This window comes from Borostomias antarcticus (genome assembly GCF_949987555.1).
Source record: "Borostomias antarcticus genome assembly, chromosome: 2".
Taxonomy (NCBI): Eukaryota; Metazoa; Chordata; class Actinopteri; order Stomiiformes; family Stomiidae; genus Borostomias; species Borostomias antarcticus.
This window is the reverse complement of record NC_140235.1, coordinates 18,435,462-18,450,214: the sequence shown is the minus strand read 5'-3', so window position 1 is coordinate 18,450,214 and position 14,753 is coordinate 18,435,462. Positions and strand designations below refer to the sequence as shown.

General features: G+C 44.8%; 1 protein-coding gene across 2 annotated transcripts; it reads right to left on the bottom strand.

The window, feature by feature from the left end:
• Positions 1-1,509: 1,509 nt before the first annotated feature.
• Positions 1,510-12,772, bottom strand: LOC311318006 (pyruvate dehydrogenase (acetyl-transferring) kinase isozyme 3, mitochondrial-like). Of its 2 annotated transcripts, XM_084449182.1 has the most exons (11): positions 12,473-12,772; positions 10,710-10,851; positions 9,906-9,977; positions 9,164-9,348; positions 8,906-8,995; positions 8,718-8,795; positions 5,360-5,436; positions 5,075-5,176; positions 4,756-4,866; positions 4,210-4,323; positions 1,510-3,893 (listed from the first exon to the last, which is right to left on the bottom strand). In XM_084449182.1, exons 1-11 carry the CDS (start codon positions 12,573-12,575, stop codon positions 3,744-3,746), a joined length of 1,224 nt encoding a protein of 407 aa, XP_084305308.1. In that variant the 5' UTR covers positions 12,576-12,772; the 3' UTR covers positions 1,510-3,743. The 2 variants fall into 2 exon arrangements, with proteins under 2 accessions (XP_084305308.1, XP_084305309.1); XM_084449183.1 differs by lacking the exon at positions 9,906-9,977.
• Positions 12,773-14,753: the final 1,981 nt, after the last annotated feature.

Sequence of the window (14,753 nt, the reverse complement as noted above, 5' to 3'; positions counted from 1 at the left end):
GGTGATGGGAGATGTAGTTCTGTGCTGCAGGTTAAAATAAAATAAAAACTGCACGACGAAGCCATCACAGTCTCTGTTGCCCGGGCAACTGAGCAGAAGCTTGTAGAGGATGATGACAAGGACTGATCTGCTTTTGATTGTTCAGGCCTGGTGGAGACCGTCTCAGACAGCCTGTTTATAATATCAGTTCATCGTTTTGTGACCTCCCGTCTTTTAGCCTCTGTCCTGTTTTTGTTAATCTCTTATTGTGTGAAAGTCACCTTTTAGAGGAGAGATGATCGAAATGTGTAATGCTAGGATAAACTTTAGTTTAAATTCACATGACTTGTTATGTTCTGCTATTCCACAGCTGGTGTGACCGGTGATGTTGTCTGTGAGCAGTTAGAACAATTCTGATAGGGACTCACTTAAACATACAGAGACTTACTTCCAAATCAATGTCCAATCAAATAGGTTAGGCTTTGGGGAATAAATGGTATGTCCTCTCAATAAATTGTCTCTCTATCTCCAACACTCAAAAAAAGAAATGGAGAAACACTGCCCCCTAAAGCAGCAGAGGTGCTACTGCAGCGACCCACTTGCAACCCACATGGAAACACACAATAGAATCCGCACTGCTTTGCGCACCCTAGTGGTTACAACATAAACCTCGAGTTGACACTGAGCGGAATGGCTTTGACTGTTGTCGAGGTTACATTGTGAATCCCGTTAGTCTACTCCCAGTTTGACTCCCTCTGGCCCCAACTCCTATCAAAAGAAACCGGTTCCCACATTTCTGCTTCTTCTAGAATGTAGGGTTGTGATCGGAGAGCATAGCTGGTTATATTTGCCTGCATCTGATGTGCTCGAGTTTAAACTAAAGTTGGGAAATCGTTTCAAACAGTACAGGAGTGTCGCCCTCAGGCCCAGATTGTTGCAAAAACTACAGAAATACTGAGAATACTCTACTGTGCAATCAGAATATTAATGGCCTGAAAAATCCTTTCAATACTTCCCTGACAGGCTGCTGATCATTGGAGCACAGTGTACGTCAACCATTCTAAAACACTGGTGCAAGTCATGTCATTGCTGACATTTCAAACTGACATACATTTTCACGGTACAGTATTCTGAATATGACGGCAGCTTTTTCTCTGATCTGACCAGTTTTGCTCTAGATATGAATGTGCGTCAGTCTGTCCACCTTCGTGAACGACAAGCCAGAATACGCCCACAATCCTCCCCCAAGATCCCGATCCGTCTTAGAGGCGTTGTTGTCCTGTATGCACTACATGTAACCCTGCACTGTATGTACATAAGATCTGGGAATGTGTTTTCTGTTTGTAATGTCTTATTTTCTAACGTATAATTCAAAATGGCTTGATATGTAAATAAATAGAAAATGTATAATTGAAGGAGAAACAAGCTTTCAATGGGTCTGGATCTTTTAGCGCAGTAACCTCAAAGTCACTCATTCTTTTACACACACACGCAGTAGTTGGAGATCTCTTTATTGCAGGATTTGACAGGTGACAGTAGGTGTTATACGACTGGAATCATGCTGAATACCTCAATATTGCGACATACTGTATAGTTGTATTTTATAGAACATATATTAGAAGTACAGTCTGTTTTGTGATAACATGAGGTTGCGTACCTGTGCATGATGTTCTCTATGGGGAGGAGCTCATGCATACAAAGTACTCAGAGGTCTCCTAGTCCTAACGGCAGAGAGACAACAGGAACATATGAGGAGTCACTCCACACTGACTGAATACTGACCGTCATATTATTACACTGTACTGTACACCGATACTCAGTACTGCAGAGGTGCTAAAAGGTGGGGTCTTACTCTCTCTGGAAAGGATCAAGGATTTCTGACACACTAGAACTCCTAAGCTACTGCTACACTTGTTCCCAGTTCCAACAAGTTTGTGTGCATCGCATCCTGCCTTGCTTCCTTCTCTCCTTGAGGTGAATACTAATCTGAAATGACTGAAAAGGCTTGCGTTACGTGGCTGTCATATCCAAGGAAAGGGAAGGTCACAGGATCCATATGAAAGAAAGTGAACGGGGCCCATGAAAGAAGAAGACAGGAGAATCTTCAGGCCACCATCCTGTACTGACAAGTACAGCAGTCCCCTTTCACAGTAATGTAGCTCGGGCTATTACCAGCTCTCACCAGACACCAACACTGGTTCAACTCTAAAATAACATTAGGGTTGATCTGAACGGGATTACACTTAAGTATTGATCGGCTGTTTGTTGGCAGTTTGTGAAGGCATTGGCAGTGCTGAAATGTTCAGGTCTGGATGAAGATGGAGTGAGACATGGGCTTTCTATGCATAGTCTTAACGTATTTTCCTCTTTGTCTCCTTCACCTGCACTGATTTATACAGACTAGTTGGACGTCTCCCATTAAGTGAACTATGACCTGTCCTGCTACGTCCGCTCTAATCCAGTCCAGATATCAGGTAGGAGATGAGAGCAGAGGAAGGTAAACAGAAAGGAGACTGGTGGAGAAGATCTTCTCATACTGCTGACATGCCACCCATAGGGTTAGTGCTAAGGAGTACCGCTCTGTGATTGGTCCGTGATTTGGCCCGTGTTTAATTAACTGGCCAAAGATAAATAGTAATCTGTAATCGTCCTAGTATAGTATAGTATAGTATAGTATAAAGTGTCATCTGAATCAGGAGTGTGCATTTACTTTGTGGTCTGGATCTGAAGTTTCATAGAGCATAGGGACGGACAACGCCCTCAAAATAATCATCAGGCAGATCCACAACATCAAAGGCTGATTAAACAGAATAAAAACAATTAAATATTCCTCCCAAAGCTTCCATGAAGCAGCAACCACTCCAGATCCCTTCTCTGTGAGGGTTTAAAATCAGAAAGGAGGGTCGATACGACGTGGTGTAATGCTGGTGCAATATAGGCTATGGGAAAGACAAAGCTGAAATGGTGTATATTGGTAAGCTTCTTGAAATGTTCCTTTGGTCCTTGTGAGTGCCACAGACAGTGGGCGGAGCTAGGCAGGGTGGCTGGGGGTCAGAGGTTAAATGCTGGCTGAAAAAGCTGACACAGCAAAGGTGTGCTTGCCTGGGCTGAGAGGGGATAGCCACCTACCTAGTTCATGGTCTCTTCAACAACACATGTATGGTTATCTAGCATCTTAAAACCGCGGTTCTATCTTTCTCCCTTTTTGAAATGGACTGTAGCCATCAAGGCCAAAAAAGTTTCATACTTTACTTCATAAATAATTCCAAGAAATTCAAAGGGCATACAAAGGCTTTATCTGCATCTGAAATAATAAAATAAATATATCCGCTTTTGTTTTGTTCTTAAATATAAATAAAACATAGAAATGCATAATAATTGTCTGTACTTTGTTCCCGTAGGCTCAATGTGGTTCTCCCTATCCCACAAGTTCAGTGGGCTCAATAAAAGAGACGGGCCCTGTTACTATGACAGCGACCCGACGATCTGCTCCCAATCGAAACGTCCCAAAGCGAAACACAAAACCTCTTTCTCCGTGTCTGGCTGTTTAAGGGCTGGCCTGTACGCAAATGCAGCATTCTACAGCACAGACAGACGGCCACAGACAGCAGTGGCGGGGACAGACACGAGGGCGCTAGCAGGGTGAAGGGGACAGACACGAGGGCGCTAGCAGGGTGAAGGGGAAGGAGAGAGGAAGTGCAACAGAGCAATCATCTAATCTCAAACTTAATTCAATCTGGGGAAGGGTGGGGGGGGTGTAAGAGTTATCTTTTGGCCTTGTAGTTGGACTTGCTGGTGTCGCGTGGCTCTTTGCTCGGGTTGCTCCAGTCATCCGCCTCGGGGCTGGTCTGGTAGTGTCGCCATGCCGACTTGTTGAAGACAGGCAGGCGCTCGAACGACTCACTGGACAGGGCCTGAGGGGGAGGGGCAGCAGAGGGACCAATGGAAACTCAATTTGGCTGAACAGAGGCAAAGAGGAAAAGAAAGAAGAACTGCATACTGTAACTTTCATTCTGATTCGGAAACACATGTAGGTCAGAGTTCACAAGCAGTGGTCCTGAGAGCCTTCAGGCTTCTATTCCTGCCATGATTCTAAAAACCAGCCCAGGCTTTGAGCTTCACTTTTTTTGTGTGGTTGGAACTAAAACCTGTACACCCAGGCCCCATGTATATTGTGTGCAGGGTCTAGATTGGAGACTCCCGATGCCCATGATTAGAGGCCACTCCTACCTTCAGGTAAATGACAGCGTCTGTCCCCACCCCCTCCATGGAGTAGAGCTTCAGGTCTCCCTGGAAATAGCGAGCGTAGAGTCTGGAGATGGGCAGACCGTAGCCAAACCCAGCCTGGACAGACACAGGGAGAAGGGGTGTGATGCATTAGAGAGATTATTTGAAGCATAGAATGTGTGTTTGTGTGTATGTACTGTAGGCGTGAGGGTGTGTGTATACAGTATGTGTGTGTGCTTGTGTATCTTTTGGTAGAATTAACAGTAGTAATAACAATGGTAGCAGACAAGAAGCTCCAGGATGTTTGTTGCAACTTCCCACCCACACATGCTGGGCCCTCTCATCTGCTACAATGGTTAGTAATCACAAAAATGGTGGTGCAATCACAGAGCAAGTTAAAATTCTACCACAATGTGCACCCCCGCTCATGGATGTGTCTGAGAGTGAGTGAGTGAGTGAGTGAGTGAGTGAGTGAGTGAGTGAGTGAGTGAGTGAGTGAGTGAGTGAGTGAGTGAGTGAGTGAGTGAGTGAGTGTGCGTGCGTGTGTACCAGAGGGACAGCTCTGGAAGGTTCTAGGCTGGGCGTTGGGGCGGTAGAGTAAGTGTAGTTAAACAGACGCTCAATCTTTCTCAAAGGAACACCGCCCCCTCTATCGCTGATCTGAAAAAGAGAGGGAGATAGATTACTTTATTGTCTTTGCAGGAGATTTGTTGCTAATGTTGTACATTGCCTCACATGAACACAATACAAATACAACAGACATGCAGAGAGAGAGAGAGAGAGAGAGAGAGAGAGAGAGAGAGAGAGAGACCAATAGATTCTGATAAGACGCAACAGTGTGTGTGTGTGTGTGTGTTTATAGGCTTACCTTTATGGAGAGGTCCTCCTTGCCAAGAGTGACTTTGGCCTTCACCGGAGGGAGGCCGTCCTTACTGTTGTCATGAAGCTCCACTGTGGCCCGCATGGAGTTCTACACACACACACACACACACACACACACACACACACACGCACACACACACGCACACACACACGCACACACACACACACACACACACACACACGTAGGTAACTTCCCTGTATTTTATTTCATCTACAGTGTAACTGGAGTATGCCTGGTGCCTGAGAGGGGTGGCGGCAGCCCAGAGCTCACCTTGAAGAGCTCAAACAGCATGTGGAACAGATGAGAGGGCACATACACCGCCTGGATAGGCTGGCCAGGATTATTCACTGAAACACAGGGAGAGGCTGGCAGTGAGACATAAACACACACACACACACACACACAGCCTCGGTAGGCTGCACCTAATGATTATTTTTAACGATTAATCTGACGATTATTTTTTCTGTTAGTCTATTAATCTAACGACTAATTTTGCGATTATTTTTTTATTGCTCGATTAATAGAACACTTAAAGCTACATGAGATAACTCGGCACTTTGGCAGCCCCTCTGTTCGTGATAAAATCGGCACTGCGTTTTAAGAACCACCCTTCCCACAATCCCCCACTCACTCGCTGTAATGATGGGGAAAAATGATAACAAATGCGTGTGACTGGATTGGAAGATTCTGGAAGAATGTCTTCAAAGCAGGTAAATACCAGTCTTCTTTCTTTTATTTGCATGTAGATTTCGTTTTGCGGGGTGAAGTGTTTGTTGTTTTCCTGATATTGTGACAAGCAAAACGTGTCACTTCCGTTTCCAAGACAAGATTTCCGGCCAGTGTACTAGCCGGTACACCGAAATTCTAAAATAATAAATTCACAGGGTCTGTCACAAAAACGATTTTTGGAGTCTTGCTAAGGCCAATTCATAAACTAATAGCAATTGAAGGTGAATATTGAACCATTGAGCTTTAATTTACCCAAAATAAATATAAAACACATGTCTCATTAATATCTCAATATTTTAGACAGACAGATAGATAGATAGATAGATAGATAGATAGATAGATAGATAGATAGATAGATAGATAGATAGATAGATAGATATATAGATAGATAGATAGATAGATGTCAGGACAGCTAAATGACTGTAATGTAATGTAATGGATAGATGCTGTGCAGTATAGAATACAAGAGGATAAGATATATATGTGCATACATACTTTCAGCCAGTATAAATATACTCTAACTATAACTATACAGGTAGATAAGTCAAGGAATATACATACAAAGGAATGTCTGACCCGCTCCGTATTGCATCTGGATGGGATGAGCCTGTGGCTGAAAGTGCTCCCCATCTGCCACAGCTCACAATAGAGGGGATTGGAGGGGTTGTCTAGGATAGACTTCAGTTTGTCCCTCATCCTCCTCTCAGCCAGACTCCTAGCTGTCCAGTTGTTGCCCCACGACAGAGCCAGCCCTCCTCACCAGCTTGTTTGACTCCCCCGACTCAATGCTGCCTCCCCAGCAGGCGACGGCAAAGAACAGTGTGTTGGCTACAACAGACTGGTAGATTATCCTCAGTAGCCGGTAGAGGGCCTCAGTGATGTCAGTCCAGTCCAGTTTGTTGTTCAGGTGCACTCCCAGGAACTTGTAGTTCTTGAGAACTTGAGTCCACCATCTCAACTTCCTCCCCCTGGATGGTGATAGGGGTTGAAGGCCTGCTGTTCTTTCTGAAGTCCACCACCATGTCCTTGGTCTTGCTGATGTTGAGTTGGAGCTGGTTCTCCTGACCATTCAACAAATCTCCTGAGTGGGGGGGGGGGGGGGGGTTGAAATCACTGGAGAAGTCAAAGAACATGACTTCCTGGCCCCTCCAGGTGTGAATAGGCTCTGTGGAGCTGGTAGATGATGGTGTCGTCCACGCTGATTCAGGCCTAGTACACAAACTGCAGGGGCTCCTGTAGTCATTGACGACGCTGGGATGTGCCTTTTTGGGCACTGAAACCACAGTTGGGCCTGAAGTATCCAGCCCTGTGATTCTCTTCATCCCCTCCCACACTTCCTTGGTGCTGATCAGCTCTAGTTTACTCTCCACCCTCTCTCTGTAGCTCTTTTTGGCCCTCCGCAGCTCCCTCTTCAGTTCCTTCTGGACCGACCTGGCCTCCTCTCTGTCCTTCGCCATGAAGACTCTCTTTTTTCTGTTAAGCAGGGCTTTAATGTTCTTATTAATCCATGGTTTGTTGTTAGGGAAGCGGCGTACCTTTTTAGTGGGTCTGATGCACTCCTTGCAGAACCGGATGTAGTGTGTCGTGTAGTAGCAGAGACCGTCCACGTCCTCCTTGTAGTCCTCTGTGAACAGGCCCCAGTCTGTGGACTGGAGACATTCCTGTCTCTCTCTCTCTGGTAGCCGGCTGACGCCTAGGAACAGGCGTGTACCTGGGGACTAGGGGAATCAAGTTGTGGTTGGATCTTCCTAGAGGGGGGAGGGGGGTGGAGCTGTATGCCTCCTTCACGTTTGCATACAGTAGGTCCAGGGTCTTATCCTCTATGGTGCTGCATGTCACATACTGAGTTAAGTCAGTCAATGTGTGCATAAACGGAGGCGATCTCAAACTCGCATTACAGCTACAGGAATCATCGTAATGTTAGCTAACTGCTTTAGCCAACGATAGCTGCCGTCTTCTTCTTCACTTCTTATCCTTCGGTAAAACATGACAGCGTTGCATTGTGGTGTATGGGAGAAATTGTAGGGTACATCTTCTGTTCACTAGAAATCAACGTGAACTGTGGGTATTTTATAGTGGACTATATGTGAATGAAATTAACCGTTGAGAATTCAAACTCTACGAAAAAATGGCGGACGCACTACTGTATATAGTGCACTATATAGGGAACGGTTTCGAACACAGCAGCTGTTTCCACTTAGCAACGAGCAACCAAACATTTGAGTGTTTCCATTTTCCCCACTCAGATCAGCTGGGTCTCAGCGCGTGTGTGAGAGGGCGCAATACGGACCCGCTGTTGCGCAACATCGAATTGGAATGGAGGAGAGATGAGAGACGTCTCTTGTGATAATTTATAGCGAAAATGCTCCCTAGACGAATATCTTAATGTTATTGCTAGTTAGAAATGGGGTTGGAAATATAAAAGGTGTAAGATAACATTTATATAGCCTAAATATATAGAAAATTAATTTCCAATAATGTTAGTTTTGACCAGGTGCAGCCATCGTACTTCGTTGCGACGCGTTGATGCACGTTTTACATAAGTCAACGTATTTACATAGTCAATGACGTCGACTAAGGCCTGATTCATAGTCGACGTAAACAACGCATGCTACGTTGTGAACGCAAGCTCCAACATGACTCGAGAGCTTGCGTTCTGTGTTTTGTTTTGTGGAAACGCAAGTAATTGCACTATTGCTTGCGTCAACTGACAAATTTCGGCATGACACACGCAAGGACGCAACGAGATCTTGCGTGGCCTTGCGAAGCTTGCGCTTATGTAGTTTGTGTTGACTATGAATCCGGCCTAAGTCGACGCATCGCCCCAGCCCTAACACACACACACACACAGTCAGACAAAAGCAATCAGAGAGATTATAAACGAGTGAAGAGGTCTTACTGTAGACCTCCTCTATCTTGAGTGGGGGAGCAGACAGGTAGTACTGCTCACACAGCATCTTGGCTGTGTCGTAGGCATCTGGAGGAGGAAGCGACCATCAAATGTCATAGGACGTTACTCTGATAAGCTACAACTCAAGTAACAGAACAGTGTGTCGACATCTTACCGTGGTGTTTCTACGTTCTCACCTTTGACGACTTCAGCCACATGGCAGGCGGGGTCAATGCTGCCAATGTGTTTGGGGTGGGCGGGGTTTGTGTCGTTGCCGAACAGAAGAGCTGCAAGCAAGAAGGGCAGGAGACAGGAAACACATCACCATCCAGTCCAACAAAAACTAGAAGATGACACAAGTCAACAGGTGTGCACAAGTGTGTAGTGTGCACGACGTGTGCACTTGATATCCACACTTGTGTATGCGTGTGTGTGTCTGTGTGTGTGCCACTCACTGTGCTGGTTGATGAGCATGCGGAAGGAGATACGGTTAGTGAAGAAGCGATCCAGGAAGTACTGGATGCTGCTGCTTATGAAGGGGTCGAAGCCGAACTTCTCCTTGTACTCGATCACGCCCTGCGCCATGGTGGGAACCACATCGTTGTGCCGGTTTCGAACGTCAATCAGCAGCTCCAGGAAACTGGGAGGAAGGAGGCGGGAAGAGAGTTCGAAACACATCCCTTCATCCTACACCTCCCCAACCCAACACTGTCCGTCCAGGCATCAGTCATAAATCTGTTGTGTTGATCAATACCCACATCCCTCATGTCTCCCAGGCTATACTGTAGCTCCACACTCTCAGTCAGAATTTGGCAACAAAATCATTAACAAGTGTCGACAAGAATTTCCATAGATCCTAGGACATTTTCTGTGATGACTGATGACTGTCAGTTGTCATTTTTATCAGTCCCTCTTATCTACAGAGTATGATTCAGTTATACTGTAACTGCTCATCACGTTATTATATAAATAACCATCACTCACTACGTGTACCTGTACAACCAGAAGGACAGCTGTGTTTACCATTTGGGATTAGCCAGCTACAGGCACTTTCAAGGACAGAAGGTGTAAACCTAGTGTAAACCTAAGTCCCATTTAAGATTTAAATATTGCTGTGTAGCATCATGTCATTACAACTACAGCACTCGGCAGTGATCGTGCTGCATGCTGGGTGGGACATCCTCCCTGAGCACTCACTCATTCAGGGCGTGAGGGTCGTCTGGTTTTCTGTTCTCATACCCCAACAGATCTACAAAGCTTTGCATGTACCTGGGGAAAGACACACACGCGCATGCACACACACACACACACACACGCACACACACACTTTATGGAGGGTGGGAAGTGCCACGTTTCGCAGGTCTGCGTGTGAGTGTGTGTGTCTGTGTGGAACTTAGTGAAAAATTAGACACACTCACACACACACGCACACCCTATGCTTGCAAAGACATAGTTAGGGAATCAGCCAATCAGATCGCTGGGATTTACATATATCTTTAGCAAAGATAAGGTGTGAGTGTGTGTGTGAGTGTGTCTAATTTTTCACTAAGTTCCACATAGATGCACAGTCACACACACACACGCAGACCTGCGAAACGTGGCACTTCCCACCCCCCATAACACTTCCGTTTTATTGTGTCTGTGTGTGTTTGTAGTGTGTGTGTGTGTGTGTATGTGTTTGTGTGTGTGGGTGTGTGTGTGTGTGTGTGCATGTATGTATGTATGTAGTGTGCATATTTGTAGTGTTTGTGTGTGTGTATGTGTGTGGTGTAGGTATCTGTAGTCTGTGTGTGTGTGTGTGTGTGGTGTGGGTATGTGTAGTGTGTGTGTGTGTGTGTGTGTGTGTGTGGTGTGCGTATTTGTAGTGTGTGTGTGTGTGTGTGTGTGTGTGTGTGTGTGTGTAGTGTAGTGTAGTGTGCGTATTTGTAGTGTGTGTGTGTGTGGTGTAAGTATGTGTAGTGTGCGTATTTGTAGTGTGTGTGTGAGTGTGCTGTGTCTCACCATTTCTGCACCAGTTTGATGGAGGGCTGGCTGAGCAGGTTGTCTGGCAGCAGGTTGACCTCTCTCATGGTGTTGGCCAGCCGTACCGGAAGCTCCTTCCGCAGGAACATGTAGGACGTCTTCTCACACGCATTGTCCCTCCCTGAGAGAGAGAGAGAGAGAGAGAGAGAGACACACACACACACACAAACAATACATATACACATTAATTATGATTATTATTATTACCATTTTTACATATGATACAGCATTTCTTATTTGTATAATATATTTGTATAATAAGAATAATTTTGTTATAGTCTTTGTTTTGTGTATCCTGCCAATAGAGCTTGTTGAATTGAATTGAATTAGGCAGGCTAGCCTTAGGCAGGATAGTGGATATTTATAGGAACCGTATAAACACACACACACACACACACACACACACACACACACGCACACACACACACACACACACACACACAAGCACTATGCACTGTATGCACTATTATTTATCTATTCTCAGTTATATTTGAATCTGTAAATGTAATGTTTATTGTGTAATAGATATGGTGTTATGTGTTGTATCATGTGTTATATTATGTCTTCCACTCCACAAAAGAAGTTCCTAGCGGAAAATAAAGTACTTTGAATCGAATAATCCATGACACCATGTGGTGGTCAATGCTGGAAACATTGACAGTGTGTGTGTGCGTAAATGCTGGAAACATTGACAGTGTGTGTGTGCGTAACTGTGAGAGTGTGTGTGTGTGTGTGTGTGTGTGTGTGTGTGTGTGTGTGTGTGTGTGTGTGTGTGTGTGTGTGTGTGTGCGGGCGTGTAACTGTGAGAGTTAGTGTAATGTATGTGTGTAAGCTCTGCGAGAAAGATAATTAAATCCCTCTTCCTTGCCCACACACATAAATCTTCTGCCATTAATTATGTGGTCACCAGACTCACCATACAGTACACAATAAGAAGGCAACTAAGGAAACACAGACTCTCCCTCGCTGCCATATAAAATCCCATCACACACAAACACACACAGCCCTAGCTTCAAGCCGAGTGTGGTTTTCTGGAGAAAGTCAGGTTGCCGCAGCCACAAAACAGACATTATAAAGAGTTTTAGCCCAAGACGACATGTCTGTCTTTATAGTAGCCCTGTTGAACCGAGAATTGAAAATGCGTCTGACTGTCTGTGTGAGCTCTGAACTTAACAAGGAGAGATACAGTAAGGGGACAATGTGATTCTGCTATTGCTAGTTATGTGTTATTCCTACTTTAAAAGTAGAATACAGTATATGGTTTCTGCGGAGAAAAGGGACACCTACTGTAATACATTTGGTACCTAACTTGGCCATCCACGCTTCAGCGCTGTTGGCACTCTGGGACGTGACAATCGTCATGTCGCATTCCAGTGCAACGAGGCGTTAGAGAAGCATCGGACTTGATGTTCAGATACACAGTCTATGCAACTGTACAGTCCGACACTGCCTGAACATTACTGCATTTAACTGATACCACAAAGTATTCGTGACTTAATATGCAATGTTGAGAGATCACAATTGGCAATGCAACCTATAGGCTAGGCTATGCACGTTTCATTCCTGGATGGTGATGTGAAACATTTTGATGCAACAGCTGCTGTTGGCTAGATACCACGAATCATAAACAACATGGAGACATTGATCTAACGTTTTCTTTGGCCAAATTTACCCCCACTGTCAGCACAAATGGCATACAGTAGCCTATAGCCTACGCTGACTGAGAAGTCAAGACTACTTACCAAAATCCAGAAACTGCTTGATGGACAGCGGAGACGGAGAAAATCTAGAATAGTATTCTATTTTGGGGTTGGTGTTTTTCAAAAGAAATGTAAACAACCTCATTGTGAAAAGTTGTTGTCGTAACTGTTAAATTATGTCTAAATTAAAACCAACACATCGCTTTCAATAACACTGACAGCGAAATGTAACATCCTTTGTCAACGTCCACATTTGATGTTGTATACGCCTGCAATAAATAGTTTCTAATAGGTTAATTGATAGAAAACAAATTTATTCTCTGTGAATATTCTGGCGCAGCGGTTCTGGCCATTGCCATGGATGTAGCGCGCAACCGCACATGACAATATGACTGTTGATGGCATAGGCTATGATTGGTTTACACCATCTGTAAAACCCAGAAATGAGAAAATACTAAAATACGATTGGTGGGATGGCCTTTCTGTCACTTACAGCTCTCCTTTAACCTTTGACAGGCTAGTTGAATATTGTTGTACACATTATTGTTTATCCCTGATAAGTGAGAACGGTTGTCTCTCAGTTTCAGTGTAGCCATTCTGTAGATCATTGTATAGCCTGAGGCAGATAAGAGAATCGAGGAAAAGAATGACTAGGGCAGTACATGCACACCTGTAGAAGAACATAGCCTACCACTGAATATTATTAGGAAAGAAACACTCAAATAAAGGCCTATAAGTGAAACACGTGTAGGCTACAATCAGTAACTAGGGCTGCGAGCAGCAGTGAGCGGGCCCTCGCACCCCACGCGTGTCGGGATTTGGCGCCGTTAAAGGGTGTGCTATTTCGGTGTGCAGCACTGAGAGAAACTTCCTGTCACCAGTAGGTGGCGCTCTAAGCGTGACTCAATACCGAAGCATAGATGTGTTCAGGACGGTACCTTGATGAAGCGTGAGAAATGTTGAGTAAATCGGATAACGTATGTAGGAGTTATGAGTACTTCCTGTTTGACCAGTAGGTGGCGCTGTAGGTATGACGCAATACTGACTTACAGAAGTGTTCAAGATGTGACCTTCAATACCGATGCATAGATGTGTTCAGAAGGTGACCTTCAGGAAGCGTCAGCAATTTGGTGTAAATCGGATGATGTATGCAGGAGTTATGAGGACTTCCTGTTTCACCAATAGGTGGCGCTATAAGTATGACGCAATACTGACACAAAGATGTGTTCAGGACAGAACCGTCATGAAGCGTGAGATATATCGGACAAATTGGATAATGTATGTAGGAGTTATGAGGACTTCCTGTTTCACCAATAGGTGGCGCTATAAGTATGACGCAATACTGACACATAGATGTGTTCAGGACAGAACCTTCATGAAGCGTGAGATATATCGGACAAATCGGATAATGTATGGAGGAGTTATGAGGACTTCCTGTTTCACCAATAGGTGGCGCTATAAGTATGACGCAATACTGACACATAGATGTGTTCAGGACAGAACCGTCATGAAGCGTGAGATATATCAGACAAATTGGATAATGTATGTAGTAGTTATGAGGACTTCCTGTTTCACCAATAGGTGGCGCTATAAGTATGACGCAATACTGACACATAGATGTGTTCGGGACAGAACCTTCATGAAGCGTGAGATATATCGGACGAATTGGATAATGTATGGAGGAGTTATGATGACTTCGTGTTTTATGGCGAAATGTCAAACTTTGGCGGGGCGCCACGGCAAGGGTGTTTGGTGAAAACTCAATTTTTTTGATAACTTTTGATCACAAAGGTCTTAAGATTAAGCTGACCCGATATGAAGTTGATCGGATGAAATCTGTAGGAGGAGTTCGTCGAAGTACGAGGCATGGAAATGGTCAAAACAAGGACAAAATGGCACATTAAAAGCAAAATGGCGGCCTTCCTGTTGCATGTTGGGTATAGCTCCAAGAGACATTTTAGTGCGTCTCGATGAACTACATATGCCCTCCGAATTTCGTTCGCCTACATCAAACTGAAAGGTGGGGCTCGCCATTTAAAATTTTCCAGGGGGCGCTCTTGAGCCGTTTTGCCACGCCCATTTCCGTCACCCATGAATTATCAAATTTTTTATCGGGACTGACGTATCTGCAAAGTTTTCTTCGTTTTCATCGATGTTTAGGCCGCCAAAAAGGCATTTGTTTTGGAAGAAGAAGGTAGGAGAATAATAATCCTTCGAAATACAATAGGGCCTCGCACCGCCAGTGCTCGGGCCCTAATGATGTTACACTCAACGCAGTAGGACAGCCTCCTGCCGACGATTCAGGTCCAGCCTGGCTTATGTG

Bases quoted from the DNA above. Each gene is read 5' to 3' on its own strand.
- LOC311318006 (XM_084449182.1), bottom strand. From the start codon at position 12,575: ATGAGGTTGTTTACATTTCTTTTGAAAAACACCAACCCCAAAATAGAA. The intron at 4,324-4,755 runs GTACACACGCAC...GTGTCTGTCCAG, and splicing joins CTTCCAGAGCTGTCCCTCTG to GCTGGGTTTGGCTACGGTCT. The intron at 3,894-4,209 runs GTAGGAGTGGCC...CCTCCCCCTCAG, and splicing joins ACGCTGTCATTTACCTGAAG to GCCCTGTCCAGTGAGTCGTT.